Source organism: Bos grunniens, chromosome 11 (assembly GCF_055505025.1).
Source record: "Bos grunniens cultivar Pamir isolate PY7600 chromosome 11, Bosgru_T2T1.0, whole genome shotgun sequence".
NCBI classification, from domain to species: domain Eukaryota; kingdom Metazoa; phylum Chordata; class Mammalia; order Artiodactyla; family Bovidae; genus Bos; species Bos grunniens.
In genome coordinates this window covers 106013322-106032616 of record NC_141175.1, presented here as the reverse complement: position 1 = coordinate 106032616, position 19295 = coordinate 106013322, and the positions used below count along the sequence as shown (strand labels likewise).

Sequence of the window (19295 nt, the reverse complement as noted above, 5' to 3'; positions counted from 1 at the left end):
TCTGTTTATTTTCACAGAATGTGGAGAATAAGCGTCTCCATGAGATCAAACCAGCTCCAGATGGGAGTCGCTAGGTGTTTAAAGTCAATGTCCCAATGTCCTAATGGCCCTGCTTCGGTATGCTCCTCCCTTTGCATCTCAAAATTACAATTTCATCTGTTCATTCTGCTTCATCTACGAACTTCAAACTCTTCTTCTAATCTAAATCAGAACACAAAAGTACAAGACTCCTTCACTTCCTGCTTGGCCCACTTCTCTATGGGCTCATTCAAAACCAATACCTGAAGGCAGTCTTGGAATAACCTACAATCAGGGAGTCTGCCTTTTCTGTGTCTGGAGAAGGCAATGGCACCCCACTCCAGTACTCTTGCCTGGAAAATCCCATGGATGGAGGAGCCTGGTGGGCTGCTGTCTATGGGGTCGCACAGAGTCAGACACGACTGAGCGACTTCACTTTCACTTTTCACCCTCATGCATTGGAGAAGGAAATGGCAACCCACTCCAGTGTTCTTGCCTGGAGAATCCCAGGGATGGGGGAGCCTGATGGGCTGCCGTCTATGGGGTCACACAGAGTCGGACACGACTGAAGCGACTTAGCAGCAGTAGCAGCAGCAGCCTTTTCTGTGAGAGGCCACGCCCACCTTAGTCCAGCTCTGAACTGATCAAGCTGTCAACTCGCCCACTTCCCTGGGACTAATCACAGTCAAGTCTCCTCTGCCCTCGCCAGCCTTCAGATCTCAAAGCCTTTTAGGGGGTTGGTACCTTCAACTCTAAGATTAGGCTTAGAGCACAGGCCTGAATGGGGTACTGATTCTATCAAAGAAATTGACAGAAAAAAGTCAGCTGTGAAAATGATACACCTTTGGTACTGGTTTCGTGTCTAAGTCGTGTCTGCCTCTTTGTGACCCCATGGACTGTAGGTCCGCCAGGCTCCTCTGCCTATGGGATTTCCCAGGCAAGGATACAGGAGTGGGTTGTCATTTCCTTCTCCAGGGGATCTTCCTGACCCAGGGGTGGAACCCATGTCTCCTGCACTGCAGGCGTATTCTTTACCACTGAGCCACCAGGGAAGCCCTATGATACACTTTTAGTCTTCATCTAAAAGTCAGAACTCCGTGGCTTTCCATTTGACTAAAACAAGTGAAAACTTCCCTTCCTCCCTCATTTACTTCTTTATATTGAAGTAGTGGTTGGTTCACAATGTTGTGTTGGTTTCTGGTGCATGGCAAAGAATTGGTATATATGTGTGTATGCACATTCTTCTTCATATTCCTTTCTATTATAGTTTATTACCAGATATTGAATACAGCTTTCCTGAGCTATAAGTAGAAGCTTGTTGATCATCTATTTTATGCACAGCCCTTTGCCTCTGCTAACCCCAAGCTCCTCGTTTATCCCTCCCTTACCCCCTTGTCCCTTTGGTAATCTTACAAGTCTGTTCTCTATGTCTGTGAGTCTGCTTCTGTTTTGTAAATAGGTTCTGCTGCTGCTGCTGCTAAGTCGCATCAGTCGTGTCCGACTCTGTGCGACCCCATAGACGGCAGCCCACCAGGCTCCCCTGTCCCTGGGATTCTCCAGGCAAGAACACTGGAGTGGGTTACCATTTCCTTCTCTAATGCATGAAAGTGAAAAGTGAAAGTGAAGTCGCTCAGTCGTGTCCGACTCTTCGCGACATCATGGACTGCAGCCTACCAGGCTCCTCTGTCCATGGGATTTTCCAGGCAAGAGTACTGGAGTGGGGTCCCATGGCCTTCTCTGAAATAGGTTCATTTGTATCATATTTTAGAGTCCACAAAGAAGTGATATCATATGGTATTTGTCTTTGTCTGACTGACTTCACTTCGTATGATCATCTCTAGATCCAGCCACCCTTCCTTGTTTATTTAAAAACGACAAAATATTAAAAGAAACCAATTCTGTCAGGGGTCGCTTTGCTGCTCTCATACCATGCCTTCATGAGCCTTTCTTAGAAACATGGTCATGAGTGCCACGTGCCAAACTGTCCTGCTGTTGGTACACGTGACCTCTCCATCGCATCAGAGAACGAGAGCCAAAGCTGAGTGGATCCCTCTTGAGCCCGGTTCCCCTTGGCCCAGGGGTTCCTGTCAGGAGGGAGCAGGCATCCTCAGGTTGTTGCCCTGTGACAGGCAGGAAGAACACCTAAACTCTCTTACAATCTTGTCAAAAAAGAAAAAACAAAACACCCACACGGTGGGGGAACAATTTCCCCCACCGTGTGGGTGGCGGGGCCCCTGAGCTGTTATCTGCAAAGGGCACTTCTGGGGGTTACCCAGCTGTCACCACTGTGTGGATTCCACCCGAAAAACCTCAAGCCGAACAGTGGGGAATGAACAGCAAGACAATTTTCCACTCTGTGAAAATGACATGACTTTACACAAATAAACGAAAATGCCCAATAAATGAAATGAGTGCAGGATTTGCCGTCAAAGGCACGGGGGGTCACGGCTGATGCTCTTCCTTGCTCAGGACATCTATACGGTAGGAATATGAGGATGTCACTTTCCACCATCCCAGCTCCTCAGTCTTCTATCCTACACCACATCTCACACACACACACACACACACACACACACGCTCGCACTCCTCTACCACACACACAGGTCTAGAGTAACAGGTGTAGCAGGAGTTTGAACGATGCCTGGGGCAGAAGTGGGGATGGTTGGGGTGTGCGTGTATTAGTGTAGAGCTGGGGGTAGGGTTGAGGGGTCCTAACTCTGAACACCGTGCATGGTATTAATAAGAGATATTTGAGAGCCGAGGCACCAGTGCAGATGCATGGAAACAAAACCAGCATCCTTTGAGCCTCAAGCCCCTTTCTTGCCACACAAGAGCCCCTCTGGCTCCAGGCAGCTCTGCCCCCATGCGTCTGCAGCAGCCTAAGAGGTTCTGCCTGCTCACAGGGTTATCGGATCTTAGCAGGCCCTTTCCCTCCCACACTCAAATCCTTTACAGCCCCCTAGCCTGTTCCTCTTCACACTGAGGAATGTCCTCCCAAAAGTAGCCTCTTGGAACCATGCCTCCTCTCTGCCCTCTATCTCACCTCCATCCACGGAGGCTGTCTGCCAGGGTTTCTCTTCCACCTCGCTTGGCCCTGGCTCTCCTGTTGTGTTTGTGTGTGACCAGCCTCTCAGTCGTGTCCAGCTCTTTGGGACCCCAAGGACTGTAGCCTGCCAGGCTCCTCTGTCCATGGAATTTTTCAGGCAAGAATACTGGAGTCAGTTGCCATTTCCCACTCCAGGGAGATCTTCTTGACCCAGGGATCGAACCCATGTCTCCTGCAGTGGCAGGTGGCTTCTTTACCACTGAGCCACATGGGAAGCCCCCATATGGCTCTCCTGTTAGAATTCTGGAAAGAGACTGGGTGATTAGAACCTAAAGTCCCAAATCTTGTTTCCCAAAATATCCCTATCCACACAAGAAAGACCAAGGAAAACCTCAATTCTGTCATCTGGGTTCTGGGCAAATGCAACAAGAGAAATGGAAATCATTTCTCAATAGCAACTATGAGCTCTTGAAGTGACCAAGAACTGTACAGACACAAGCTACAACCCCATGAATATATGTGTACATAAAGCTGGACCACTTTGCTGTACTCTGGGAACTAACATGACATTGTCAAACTATAAAATAAAATAAAATAAAAATTGAAAATAACATAAACGACAAGGATATATTATACAACACAAGGAATATAGCCAATATTTTATAATAACTATATGTGGAGTATAACCTTTAAAAATTATGAATCACTATTTTGTACACCTGTAACTTACATAATATTGTACCGCAACTACACTTCAATTAAAAAGATTTTTAAAAATGTAAAAAAAATTAAAATTAAAAAAGTAATAAACAGGAAAACAGTATAGCAGCTCTTAAACAGTCTAAAAATAAAATTACCAAAGGACCCACCATGCAAAAGAATAGAAAGCAAAGTTTCAAAGAGATATTTGTACTCCCACACAAAAACGTGAATTTATTTGCAAAACAGAAATAGACTCAAACATAGAAAACAAACTTATGGTTACCAAAGCAGGGGAGGGATAAATTAAGAATGTGGCATTGGCAGATACAAACTACTGTACATTAAATCGATAGCCAACAAGGTCCTCCTGTATAGCACAAGGGGGTATACTCAGTATAATAACCTACAGTGGAAAAGAATCTGAAAAAGAAATATATAAACATATGTATATATAACTGAGGCAATTTGCTGTACACTTGAAACATTGTAAATTAACCACACTTCAGTAAGTAAATAAATATATAAATAAAATGGCAAAATCTATCTTAGATATAATTTACACACATTAAAAAAGTGATCAACAAAAGGATAGAAGTTTCAAGTACTCTAAATAAGATAGTGGGATTTTTAAAGAAAGGATTCAACCAGAAACCCACTCCCTTCATCACCCTGCACCTCCAGAGGACAGAGGTGGGTAACAGAGCCAGGTGGCTGGAGGAGCAGAAGAGACATCACCAGGCAACATGGTGACGTGCGTGCATCTGGGAGGGAAGGCTGGTCCCTTCTGTGCCCACTGGCCCCAGAGACAGGACAGAGGCAACGGGACAAGATGCAGGTTGTGCAGCCTTGACCTCCAACCCCATGAAGATGTGACAGGGAAGAGCAAATCTGACTCCATACTGGATCTGTTTCTTTAACTTTTGTATCCCGCTGCTTTTGCTACAAGTTAATCATTAAGAGAATGTTGCTTATAGCTTTAAATATACAGGGTAGCCCAGCTTTTAAGGCTCTGACCTTTAAAGGTATAACACTTTTCCATTCCTTTAGAGATAAAAAGTTGCAGAACGGAGAATAACCATTTGTGTTGTTGGAGGTTTATAGGAACATTATGCCCTGACCTACATGGACAGCTGCAAGAACAAAGGATTCCAGCACCAAGGGGTTTGTAAAAACCAGCCGCCACCACCCTCCAGCCCTGGGCTCCTCTTAAAGACTGAATTCTAACCAGGGTAAACGATTCTTTGGGACACCAGTCCACCATCTTGGCAGTCTGCTGACTTTCTGAATAAAGTCACTGTTCCATGCCCCACAACTGGTCTCAATTGACTGGCCTGTCATGTGAGTAGCAATAGGGATGTGCTTATTGCCTCTCCGTTGGGCTGTGTCTTAATTAATTCAGCATCTTAATACATTTTGATGCGTGCAAAGGGGAAAGGTTAATACAAGTATAAGAAATAAACGTTTTTGATAAACGTGATGCAAGCTGAGACAAAGGCAGAAATCACAAAACAAAACAAAAAGAGGGACTTCGATTCATTATCAGATGGACCCAAGGCAGGAGTCGGAGAGCTCTGCATTGAGGGGGCAAGGACTTCATTAACAAGCCCTCACCTGGCTTTCTGGCCTCATCTCTCACGCAGGATACCCCTGTCTCCAGTTCTCACCCTCAGTTTAGAGTTCACTACCAGAAGTGACCTCTGTATCCCAGCCCTAGCGTGTTACATTTTTGGTTTTGAAAGAAATGACCTATCTACCACCACTTTTACATAAAAATCTTACTCCTCCAAATAGTGATCAACTCTCACCAATCAGCAACTACATCAATTTCATCACACTGCTGTGCTACTGACATTGTGGGTAGAGCAGCCAACAAAATTCAGCTTAGAAACATGCAGACTCAAGCCAACCAAAAGCTATGAATCAAGAAGGATACTCTAAAAGAAGATGTAACTTTACCTACCTGTGGCTATAGCGAATGGCTATCGTCAGCCCAAGCTGCAATTAAAAAAAGAGAGGAATACATATTAAATAATACCAAGCATACGCTGAATTCACAAGAAAACTAACTTGACATAGCCAATTTTTAAAACATTTCTTAAAACACCCTCCTCCTAATGCTTCATAATAACATGCTTTTGTTGCTGCTGTTTTTGAATAATTTTATTTTTTCCAATCTTGTATTAACTTTAACTTTCCATAGCACCTTGGCAATGTTGAAAACAAAAATACAAATACAAGCATGTACTCATTTTAAGATAATACGCGTGAGCATTCGTCACATCATTAGGAGGGGGCGGTTCTGACAAGAACAAACACACGCAATGAACAAGAGAAACCAGATAACGACGTCTGACTCCCAAGCCCAAACATTTAAGAGCTGTCACTCAAGGGACATATGAATCAGGAAAAAAACAGAAAACAAAACTCAGTAATGATGTGGACTGCTTCTTAATCAGTGTTTTGTGCTACAAAACTGATAATAAAACAATTTTATTTTATAGACAGCCCATTGGTATCTCACTTGTACTTTTGTTATTTTTAATAACACATTTTAATGATTGATCTTTACTTTCAATTTAGTTATTAAAAGAATCATTGTATTTTGAAAGGGTCTTAAGGAGGCTACAATATTCCATTGTGGATTAGACATAAGGTGTCTCTTATCAGGAAAGACTTCTTCCCCACCCCCTCCTTTTTTAAAAATGTTTTAATGTTTATCTTTTATTTTCTGCGAGGTGTAATTGACAAGTAAAAGTGTATCTATGTAAAGTGATGACTTTAAATATATATATATATATACATTGCAAAATGGTTACTGTACATATCATTTTAATTAACATATTCATTTCCTCACAGTTACTTTTTATTTCTTTTTTCGGTGAAAACACTTAATATCTGCTCTCTTAGCCACTTTCAACTGTACAATAGAGTATTGTTAACTACAGTCACCCCACTGTACATGAGATGCTCAGAACTTACTCGTCTTAGAACTGTAAGTCGGTCCCCTTTGACCAGCACTTTCCACTCACCCCCACCCTGCAGCCTCTGGCAACCACCATTCTACTGTCTGTTTCCAAGAGCAAAACAGGGTTCTTTCAGCTCTGAGACAAAGCCATGAAAGGACGGGATGGCAGAGTACAGCTGATTCTGAGGTTCACATTAGGAAAGCATGGCCAAGCCTGGGTCCTGGAAGGTTCCCCTGGCTGTCCCCACCCCGGGGGGTGATACCTGGGCCAGGGCCTCCCTGGGGAGGGGATCGGCACAGACTTCACACCAAGCCTGTCAGTTCAAGGTCAGCAAGGCAGCTCTGAAGACCGCAAGGAAATTGCACCTGTGATATACACGTGACATCAAGAGAAAGTGTGCATGATGCCGGGCACGACCACAAGCGGAGACTCAAGGTGACACGGTGATTTCCTCCCTGCCTTGTGGGGGTGCCAGGGAAACCTCTCAAGCACCACCAGGGGTCGAACCGTACAGCGTGGGCCTCAACCAGTTCACAGCAAGGGATTTCAAGAGCCTCAGTGTTCACAACTGCAAAATGGGCCACTTAACAATGTTGTCACCAGGTTAACATAAGGACAAAGCAGCTTTTCTATGTGTTTCTCTCTGGATATATGCCCACGCATGTGCCTACTGACAGATGGGGTGGTGTGTATGCTTGGTTGCTGAGTCGTGTTTGACTCTTTGCGACCCCCTGGACTGTAGCCCGCCAGGCTCTTCCATGGGATTTTTCAGGCAAGAATACTGGAGTGGGTTGCCATTTCCTTCTCCAGGGGATCTTCCTGACCCAGGGATCGAACTCTGATTTTCTGTATTGTAGGCAGACTCTTTACTGTCTGAGCCACCAGGGATGGATGGGGAAAACTCTATAAATAAGCAATACCACTATTTATAGGCAATACTCCCTGGGTGAAAATGTCATCACATTTCAAAATTTAATTTTGAAGTTTTTTTTTAAACTTTAAGTTTTGCAACCTTGTATTTCATCATGGCTTCCCAGGTGGCCCTAGTGATAAAGAATCTGCCTGCCAATGCAGGAGCCACAAAAGATGCAGGTTTGATCCCTGGGTCAGGAAGATCCCCTGAGAAGGAAATAGCAACCCACTCCAGTATTCTTGCCTGGAAAATCCCACAGACAGAGAAGCCTGGCGGGCTACAGTCCATGCATGGGATTGCAAAGAGTCGGACATGACAGCATCTGAGCATTCCCATTCCATCATGTAAAATACTCAGTGCTCAGCCCTAATCATGCCTATGGAAGTCTCATTCACCCACTTATGGCTGAATTACTACATGACTAAGAATCCCAGTGGCAGTTAAAAACCAAAGCACCAGCTATAACATCATTTCTGGCAAAAAAAAAAAGTCTGCCTAAGTTAGACCTTACATCCCCAAACACATCACTGACAGTCCCCTTGATGTCAGCTCTCACAGAAGTAGGGGTGGGGCGGTGACTTTTGGGGGTGCTGTCTTGGGTGCTACAAGATGACATGAGGGTACCTGGGGCAGTGGGAGGGTGGATGGGGTGGGCACGAGCCAAGAAGAGGAAGAGTTAGGAGAAATCTTAGGGCTACGAAAGCCCAGTGCTTCTAACCAGCTCTGGTTACTGCAGAATCCCCTAGCTACTCTGGGAATGGCTCAGCTCCAGAATCGTTCAGCTAGGCATTATCACTGATTGCCCTGGAAATAGGGAACCAGTGACAGTGAGGCTTCATGTTACCAAAAGCATATCTAAAAGGGAAGACGTAACATATTGAGTTCACACACCCCTCACCTGGATGGACTCAATTGTCTATCTCACCTCAGCCAGGAGGGCACCTTCTTTGAGATTTTAACAAACAGACGAGGAAGACGCCTGAGGGACCATTAAGAATTTAAAGAACAAGGAAGAACGTATTGGGGGAACAAAATACAAGTAGAAACTGCAGCCCCCAAAAGGTTAGGATGAGCCAGTTACCAACTTCACATGCTGGGTAGCTTCACATTTCCTGGGGTGAAAAAGTTCTGGCTTCCAGTTAGGCTAATGATGAGACAATGTGACTGCCTGAATATTTCGATAAGCTTTGGAGTACTGTTTAATTGGTAGCTTTTCCACAGTTAAAAGATAAGCCCTATCTAGAGCAGGGAGAGGAAATAGGACTGGGGAGGGACAAGAATAAAAAAGAAGCAGAAAAAGTTCTTACATGACAGCTGTGCTGGTTAAAAGGGGCTGGGAGATAAATCCTTCATGGCAGTGAATTTCGATTTATCGTTTTTATTAGTCTTTTCATGGCTTCTGAATCGAATATGGTTTACAGTCTTTTTTTTATAAATATACTTTTTAAATGTTATTTTATTGAGGGACAGTTGATTTCCAATGTTAAGTTCTGCTGTACAGCAGAGTGATTCAGTTATATGTGAATACATTGTCTTCTTTTTGGCCATGCCACCCAGCATGCAAGATCTTAGTTCCCCAACCAGGGTTCAGACCCTTCCCCCTCTGCACTGGAAACATGGAGTCCTAACCACTGGACTACCAGGGAAGTCCCTACAGCCATTTCAAAGAACACTTTTGTTAAGAAAGAAACAGAGAATCTTGGAATCATACAGACCAGCCACAGAATCCCGCAGGTCTTTGAAAATGCACACAGGGGCTCCTCTGGGGCCCAGCAGCAAAGACTCCTGCTCCCAGTGCAGGGGGCCCAGCTTGATCCCTGGCCAGGGAACCTGATCCCACAGGCTGCAATTAAGCCCAGCATAACCAAATAAATAAGTATTTTAAAAAAGATGCACTAGGAAATAGGATGACTGGAATCTGTATGAAGGTCCCAGAGCTACTGATGGGGGTGGATGAGCACAGGCCACTGCACAGTCCTTCTGGAAACCTGCATTAAATGCCACATAGAATGCACCGCATCTGATTAGGCAGTCCTGAGAAGGTGCTGGAACAGTGTAGAAAGTTCTGTGGGCCTTGCCATGAAACCCCCATATGGAGCAGGCAAACAAGGCCAGTGAGCTGTGTAAAGCCAAAGTTAAATTAAATTGTTAATTGCTCAATTGTGTCTGACTCTTTGTGACACTATGGACTATAGCCTGCCAGGCTCCTCCATCCATGGGATCCTCCAGGCAAGAATACTGGAGTGGTAGCCATTCTTTTCTCCAGGGAACCTTTCTGACCCAGGGATTGAACCTGAGTCTCCTCCATTGGCAGGCAGGTTCTTTACCACTGAGCCACCTGGGAAGCCTAATATTTGCATACACCAGTATATATACACACAGACACACATTTCTACAGCTGTGCACATGCCCTCACACACACACACAGACACTCTGGCATCTGGAGAGGCCCCTAGAGCCTCTGAGACAAAGGGAAGCTCAGACAATTGATCCTTTTGTGGCTGATCTCAGCAGGGGCCGTGGGGTTGGAGGAGAGGGAGGCCCCGGGGTCAGTCCCCTGACCCAGCCCCGCCTGGGCTGAGGCTCCGGGACACAGAGGTCATCGGAGTTCTGTGCAGCCCCCTGCCCTGGAGAACACCCTCCTCCTCAGGACATAGTGTGGGTATTACCAGCGAGCACCTAACAAACTCCCATTCAGAGTACTTCTTTCCTGGTGGTTTAGTCCCTCAGTCGTGTCTGACTCTTTGCGACCCCATGGACTGTAGTCTGCCAGACTCCTCTGTCCATGGAATTCTCCAGGCAAGAACACTGGAGTGGGTTGCCATTTCCTTCTCCAGTACTTCTTTCGAGATTTCCACAATTTGCTAATACCAAAATTCAATCACCTTTCAATGGCCAGGAAAGAGTCATTTAACTTCCCCCCCCACAAGATCTCCACCAACAACAAAAACCTTTTTCCTGCTGCTTCAGCCCCCAAAACACTCCTTTTTTGGAACAACTGAGCCAGGCAGCTGTTTTGTATCAAGTCCAGGGGTTTTCTATATGACCCAGGGAGCTCAGACAACTGGCAGGCCTTCCTGCATTAAGGGGTAATCTGAGAATAATTTGCCATAAAACACCCAGAAGTGCCCCAGCTGTAGCCAGATATGCCCTAGAAAGCACCACTTGCACTGCGCGGACTTTACAAAATAATCATAATTTTAGAACACACATTTTTTTTTAATCCATTTTTGGAAACTATTTTAAAGGAAAGAAGTAACCGGCACCATCTGAGAAGAAGGCCACAGGGAACTTCCCTTACAGGTACACAGACTGTCCCCAAGCACCTCTTCTCAGCAGCTCAGTCAGTGAAGAATCTGCCTGCAGCGCAGATCTGGTTCAATTCCTGGGTTGGGAGGATGCCCTGGAGAAGGCAATGGCACCCCACTCCAGGACTCTTGCCTGGAGAATCCCACGGACAGAGGAGCCTGGCGGGCTGCAGGCCGGGGGTCGCCCAGAGTCGGCGCGACTGAGGACTAAGACTTTCACCTTCACCTCCTCCTTACTGCCCGCTGGCCCGAGTCCTGTGCTGCCAGGGCTGCACGGGGCTCCACGTTTACAATGTGCTCTCACACACAGGCTGCCGAGGCAGGTGAGAAGGACGAGTCCAGCCTCCAAGTCACCTGCTGGTGAGTACTGCTCCTTCCTGGGTGAATCCAGAACCTTCTAGACTAGGGGCAGGCTGTGATCAGGAGTCAAGTCCCTTCACAAGGTCCACCACCAGCCAGCCACAGACCGTACAACAGCGCTCCCCGCTCCTCCGAAACGAAGCTGGACACCAAGGGTTTTATTATGAAAACTCCTACGTCTGAGACTGATTTGACTATTTCTCAAATACTACGGGAGCCAAACAAAACATGTCAGTGGAATTTGGCCAGGGGGCCACTGATCCGCAACCTTGCTTTCCAGCTTTCTGTGCTGCCAAGCCTCTCCTCGGGTTTTCCAAGCTTCCAATCTGAATTCACAAGTTTGTGACCAACTTGGAAAAAGCCTTCCTGCTACATGTGACTCTTCCCTCCCTTACCTACACTTCAGAGGTGATTTTCCTATAGTTTATTTTTTAATTTCAAGAGTCCAAAATTTATAATGTCACAAAATAAACTCAAAGAGAAAAGGCTGTTGTTTATTTTCCTCCTATATTTTTTGTAATGATTCCCTCTGCCTTTCCTGGGAAAGATGGTAGAAGAGCATGAAGAGAAGACCAAGGGTCACAGCATGGACAGAATCCCACAAAAACAGAGCCATGGTGAGCGGGCACTATGGATGGGGCGCAGGGAGGAAGAGACCCACCAAGAGCATTCCACTGGGCTGGGGGCTTCCTTGGTGGTGCAGATGGTGAAGAATCTGCCTGCAGTGCAGAAGGCCCAGGTTCGCTCTCTGGGTCGGGACGATCCCCTGGAGAAGGGAATGGCAACCCACTCCAGTGTTCTTGCCTGCAGAATTCCATGGACAGAAGAGCCTGGTGGGCTGCAGTCCATGGGGTCGCAAAGAATCAGACATGACTGAGCAACTAACACTTTCACCCTTTCCCTGGCTCTCCTTCCAGCACTTTTCTCCCCTCCTAATGGCCAGCCCCCCAGGCAGCACCGTCCATGGCTGGCCTGTCCTGCAGGCATCACCTCCAGACTTCCTGCTCCTCCAACCCTGACTCTGAAACCCCACCACACATGCCACAACCCACCAGTCCTTGGCCGTGGGCTGTCTTAGTCACTCACTACTTTCTCTGAAAAATTAACTACTGTAGGTCAAAGCATGCTCATGGTCAGCCACAGTGAGCTTTGTGGTCTGGTACCCGACCTTTTCTTGCCTGTTTCCTCATCATAAAATCGTGTCTGACTCTTTGTGACCCTATGGACTGTAGCCCGCCAGGCTCCTCTGTCCATGGGATTCTCCAGGCAAGAACACTGGAGGGGGTTGCCGTGCCCTGGATCTCTCCAACCCAGGGATAGAACATGCATCTCTTATGTCTCCTGCACTGGCAGGCGGGTTCTTTACCTGTAGTACCACCTGGCAAGCCCCCGAAATGGGAATAATGTTACCTATTTCGTGGGGTCGTTTCAGGCAGATTAACGTAGATCTCAGAGAAGAGGAGCAGCAGTGCCAGCGTCTCCTGCAAACTCATGACAGATGCAAGTTCTCAGGCCTTGACCCAGACAGACCCGCTGAGCCAGAAACTGGTGGGGGAGAGGGCTCAAGTGTAGGAATCACCAAACGAGATGATGTATGCAAAGAACTTAGCAACAGGATGGGCACACATGAATTCTTAGTAACTATGACAACAGTGATGATGATGATGATGATGATGATGATACACCTCATAGGAAAAGAAAGTGTTTTTGTCTTATGTCCTCTTAATATCATGTTAATGTCCTACACTCAACTTCAGGGATTACAGTCACCAGCTGGCAGCCTTGGGGTGATGTTTGGGGAGATGAGAACTCCTGGTGCTCACAGGTGATCACCCGCTCGGCAGGGAGAGGTGTCCTTAGCCTGCTGAGATCCACTCTGTGCTGTCCACAAACACGTTCAGGGCGGGCTTCACGGAGGCCCGTGGCAAGGCTCCACAGGCTGCAGCCCCACCCCTCCCCGAGCTGTGCCTCTCTCGGTCATTCCCATCAAAAGACGGGGAGGCATCAAGAGAAGGGGAGGAAGAAAAACGACATCGCGCTTTCCATTATTTTTCATGATGTTATCCCTCCCTTGTCCTTTTAAATTAACAAACAAAAAAAAAACTAAAAAAGCTAAAGTCCCACTCAAGTTTTAAAAAAGGGGATATACACACACACACACACACACACACACACACATGTATATATAATGTAAGGCTCCTTCCAGCTTTGTCAGAAACCTAGTAATTCAGATCTGAAACTTTCAAAACCTGATGCAAAAGACAACTTGCTAAATCAATGGAAATTCGCATTGAACCAACATCAAAACGTAGGCGTTGATTGCTTTAACCAACCTAAGAAAACAAGTTGTTTTTAAGCCGCTAAGCCCCACAGGAGTGACAAGGTAAGACGGGCGATGCTGCTGTGCCTCCCTGCGGTCCCCAGGAACCCGAGCCAGGCACCATCTTTTTGGACTGAAAGTTACACTGCTCTGCTTGGAAAGCTTGGAGATGAGTTTTCACAAGGACTTGCTTTGTCCACCAGTTCGCACAAATTAAAAACATCTGTGAGTCTTGAGTTGCTGCCTGCCATCTCCCCCGACCAGCAACAGCACCTGGGCCCCTTCTGCCAGGCATCTTCCAGGGACTGAGCCCCAGGAGTCATGGGTCGAGGAACCTGCCCCCACCCCCAACCTCAGTACCACCCTCTGCAGAAAGCCGAGAGTAGCTGCAGCCCCTCCCCAGGAGACAGGGGAATGGACTCTCATGGCCTCAATAGAGGACTCCAGGAGGCCAGCTGTCACCCTGGTCACTGGCAACAAGTGGGCATAATCTATCTACCTATGTTACTGCTTACTCATCTTTGTGTGGCTGGGACCTAGAGCTGGATGAACAGGGCTACCAAACCACTTCACGAACCACTTAATCCACTCCAGGGAGTTCTTCTGACACTTGTACCTTGTCAGTGACCCTACTTTTTTTTTTTTTTTAAGGTTTTAGGTTTCCAACAAAATAATTGATGACTTTGGCTTCTTAGCTTCTCTTAATATGAACGGTTGGCTATTCGATAATATGAAGAAACCACACTCTCTTTTCCTAGAAACCGTAACTCGCACATAAAAGAAATCGGCTTGGCGATGGATGTGCACTCTGTGTGCAGCTTACATCACGGAACACCTAACCCAGAAAATTCTGGAACTCTGGATGGCAAATACTACTTTTTAAGTGAAAGCTTGATTATGAAGTCAGAGTCGGCCAGGGCAGGAGGAAGAGACAGAAGAGAAGGAAATGTACGAGGACTGAAGGGGAACATGTGGCGCCCTCGTGTGCATCAATAACAAGTGTTTAGGGCATTTTGGGGTGGATTTTGGCCTGTTAAATACAAGAAAATGAAAGGCCGCTCAGAGCCTGTCACTGCAGCTCAGAGACTCCAAAACAGCGCGTGGACCCACTCTGACTCCCAGATCCTCACCAGACCCAAAAGTAAAACTCCCAGGAAAGGAAATTCCTTTTTAATGTAAGACACAAAAGTACTTTTAGGGAACCTGTTTCAAAGAAAGAAAACCACTTTTCTTCCTTCCAGCTTTTACCTCCTTTCTCCTCTAATCAAATTCTTACCAAAAAAAATTCACAGAACAGACAAAAAGCCCTCCACCCAGGCATACGGGATACAGGCGGATGTGAAGTACTCCGTGAAGTATGACAGGAACCATCAAGAGAAGTGCGGTAGGGGACTTCCCCGAGGCTCCCATGGTGAACGCTCCACGCTTTCAATGCAGGGGGCACGGATTCGATCTTTGGTCAGGGAACTAAGATCCCATATGCCTCGTGGTGTGGCCAAAAAATAAATTTTTTAAAAAAATGTAGTAGATCCACTCTAGAAAAAGAGACACTATATTTCTAAAAAGGAAATTCTGAATTATAAGATAACTGTAGACTCACACGCAGGAGGAATAATAAAGGAAGGAATAATAAAGGAATAATAGAGGAAGCCCCGTGTATCCTTCGCCCAGTAGCCGCCGATGGTGACATCTTCGCGCAGTACCCGTGAGTACATTGACATCGATCAATACAGTTCAGCAACAGAATGTCTCTGTCAGCTTGTGCTGCCCTTGTACAAATGCAGCCACTTTCTCCCCACACACATCCCAGTTCAGACACTGGTAACCAGCCATCTGTTCTCCAGTTTTGTAATTTTGTCATTTCAAGAATGTAACCAAAATGGAAGCCTACGGTATGCAACCTGTGGGGCTCAGGCCTTTTCGTTCAGGATCATTCTCTGGAGACCGATCAGCTGGCTGCACTCCTTCTCACTGCAGAGCAGCATTCCACGGCTTTGGGTGTACCACAGCCCAGTCATCTGTTAAAGGACACCTGAGCTGTCCTCAGTTTGGAACTATTACACATAAAGCTACAATGGACATTTGTGTGCAGGTAGTATTTGCAGGAACCTAAGTTTTCATTTCCCTGGGATAAATGCCCAGGAGTGCAACTGCTGGATTATATGATAGTTTAGTTTCAGAAGGAACTGCTAAACTCGTTTCCCAAGTGACCGTCCTGTTTTATAATCCCACCAGAAACGTATGAATGACGCTGTTTTTCTGCGTCCTTACTAGCTTTTTGGTGTTATCACTTTTTTAAAAAGTTTAAGCCATTCTGATAGGTATTATTTAGATAGCCACTGTGGTTTCAATTTACACTTCCCTAAATGTCTAATGATGCTGAACATCATCTTTTCGTGTGTTTATCTGCCAACATTTGCCCATTTTCTATTCAGATTGGTTGTTTTTCCCTGTTGAGCTTTGAGAACTCTTTATTACTCCTTTGTCAGATATGTGGTTTACAAATATTTTCTCCCAGTCTATAACTTGTCTTTACAAACAAGGTCTTTACAAAGCAAAATTTATTTGTTTTTATGAAGTCGAACCTACCAACTCTTTCTTTAAGGGTAATGCCTTGGTGTCTATTCTACAAACTCTTTGCATACTCTTAGATCCCAAAGATTTTCTAATTTTTCTGAATGTTATATAAAGTTATGTCTTACATTTAAAACCACAATCTATTTTGAGTTAACTTTTGTATAAGGTGTGAGACATTTTTTTAAATTTTAATTTTACTGGAGTCTAGTTGATTTACTATGTTTTGCTAGTTTTGTGTGTACTGCAAAGTGGTTTAGTTACAACTGCACATATATTTACTCTTTTTCAGATTTTTTTCTCATATAGGTTATCACAGAATATTGGGTAGAGCTCCCTGTGCTAACATTTGAGGTGGGGGTCGGGCATTATCTGTTGGTTTATAAATGTCCAGTTACTCATTTGTTAAAAGGCTATTGTTCCTTCCACTGATTTTCCTTTGCACTTTTGTAAAGAATCAGTTGGGTATATTTATTGGGGTTTATTTCTGGGCTCTCTATGCTGTTCCATTGATCTATTTGTCTATCTCTCTGCCAAAACCACTAGACTTGATTACTATATGTCTTGAAATTGAGTAGACTGACTCAATCTACCTTACTCTTAAAAAAAAAAATGTTTATTCTGCTTCCTTTGCCTTTCCATATAAACTCTAGACTAACTTGTGTATATTCAACAAAAAAAAAATTTTGCTGGAATTTTGATAGAAATTGCATTAAACCTGTATATTGATTTTGAAGAAAACTGGCATCAGTATTATCATGTGGAGTCACCCAATCCATAAACATGGTATATAGTTCAACTCGTTTAGATCTTTTATTTCTTTCATTGGCATTGTATAATCACATAATTTTCAGCATACAAGTCCTATACATGTTTGGTAGATTTACTTCTGAGAATTTCTCCTCATTTTCGGGCAAGTGCAAATTATTTTGGTGTCCACATGTTGCTCTTAATATACTGAAGAAAGCTGAGCACCAAAGAATTGATGCTTTTGAACTGCAGTGCTGGAGAAGACTCTTGGGAATCCCTTGGGCTGCAAGGAGATCAAACCAGTCAATCCTAAAGGACATCAACCCTAAATATTCATTGGAAGGACTGATGCTGAAGTGGAAGCTCCAATACTTTGGCCATCTGGTGTGAAGAGGCAACTCACTGGAAAAGACCCTGGGGCTGGGAAAGATTGAAGGCAAAAGGAGAAGGCAGAAGCAGAGAATGAGATGGTTAGATAGCATCACCACCTCAATGGAGATGAGCCTGAGCAAACTTGGGGAGATAGTGAAGGACAGAGAAGCCTGGCATGCTACAGTCCTTGGGGTTAGAAAGAGTCAGACACAACTTAGTGACTAAACAACAACCAAATGTTGTTGCTAATATTCAGAAATACAATTGATTTTTGTTTGTTTATCTTGTGTACTGGGACTTGCTAAATTCACTTAGCAGGTTTAGGAGATTTTTTTGTAGGTTCCTTGGGCTTTCTAGACAGACAAGCATCTTGTCTACATGGAAAGGCTGGTTTTTCCTTTTCTCGTCCAAATGCATTTTCTTTTCTTGCTTTATTGTACCAGCTGGAAGACCCAGAACTACGCTGAGTAACAGCAGTGAACGCATACACACTTGCCTTGTTCCCAATTTTAGGGGAAAAGCGTACAGTCATTCACCATTATACATACTGTTAACTATATGGGGGTGGGGGTTGTAGATGTTCTTTATCAAGTTGAGGAAGTTCCCTTCCACTTCTATTTTTTTCTGACAGTTTTATCATGAATGGATGTTGAATTTGTCAAATGCTTATTAAAAACACTCATCCTTCTTTTAATTGTCCCCTCTCTTCTCTGTTTAGTTTTTTTAAAAATATACAAAACAGATGAAAAATCAAGCCCATCATCCAGGTATATAGAGCATAAGCTAAGATGAGGCTTTCCAGAAAACACAATTATAGCTGTTAAAAGAAGACTGCAGTAGGGACCTCCTCAGTGGTCCAGCGGTCAAGACTCTGAGCTTCCACTGCAGAGGCACGGGGCCAGGCCCGAGTCAGGGAACTACGATCTCACATGCCACGGGGCATGGCCAAAAAAAAGGTGTGCCGTAGACCCACTGTGAATCCACTGCGAAAACTGACACAACATACTTTTTATTTCTCCTTTTGTGCCTCCTTTCCCTTTATTTTTTTAAATTTATTTATTTTAATTGGAGGCTAATTACTTTGCATTTTTGTAGTGGTTTTTGCCATACACTGACATGAATCAGCCATGTGTCCCCATCCTGAACCCCCCTCCCACCTCCCTCCCCATCCCATCCCTCTGGGTCGTCCCAGTGCATCAGCCCTGAGCGCCCGCTCATGCATCGAACCTGGACTGGCAGTTCGTTTCACAGATGATAATCTACATGTTTCAATGCTATTCTCTCCCAAATCATCCCACCCTTGCCCTCTCCCAGAGTCCAAAAGTCTGTTCTTTACATCTGTGTCTCTTTTGCTGTCTCGCATATAGGCATCATTACCATCTTTCTAAATTCCATATATATGTATTAGTATACTATATTGGTGTTTTTCTTTCTGGCTTACTTCACTCTGTATAATAGGCTCCAGTTTCATACACCTCATTAGAACTGATTCGAATGCATTCTTTTTAATGGCTGAGTAATACTCCATTGTGTATATGTACCACAGCTTTCTTATCCATTTGTCTGCCGATGGACATCTGGGTTGCTTCCATGTCCTGGCTATTGTAAACAGTGCTGTTATGAACATTGGGGTACACATGTCTCTTTCAATTCTGGTTTCCTCGGTGTGTATGCCCAGCAGTGGGATTGCTGGATCATAAGGCAGTTCTATTTCCAGTTTTTTAAGGAATCTCCACACTGTCCTCCATAGTGGCTGTACTAGTTTGCATTCCCACCAACAGTGTAAGAGGGTTCCCTTTTCTCCACACCCTCTCCAGCATTTATTGCTTGTAGACTTTTGGATAGCAGCCGTTCTGACTGGCGTGAGATGGTCCCTCATTGTGGTTTTGATTTGCATTTCTCTGATAATGAGTGATGCTGAGTATCTTTTCATGTGTTTGCTAGCCCTCTGTATGTCTTCTTTGGA

At 44.9% G+C, this 19295-nt stretch overlaps 1 protein-coding gene across 4 annotated transcripts in view; it reads right to left on the bottom strand.

The window, feature by feature from the left end:
- Positions 1-19295, bottom strand: part of ACOXL (acyl-CoA oxidase like) — a 328413-nt gene that overhangs the window by 227402 nt on the left and 81716 nt on the right. For 2 of the 4 annotated variants that reach the window (XM_086328295.1, XM_086328296.1), the window contains exon 10: positions 5727-5761. In XM_086328295.1, the coding sequence (XP_086184421.1) occupies positions 5727-5761 (35 nt within the window). Of the gene's footprint in view, positions 1-3970; positions 4187-4427; positions 4706-5726; positions 5762-19295 lie in introns of those variants that run through there. The other 2 variants (XM_086328299.1, XM_086328297.1) reach the window with 2 other exon arrangements.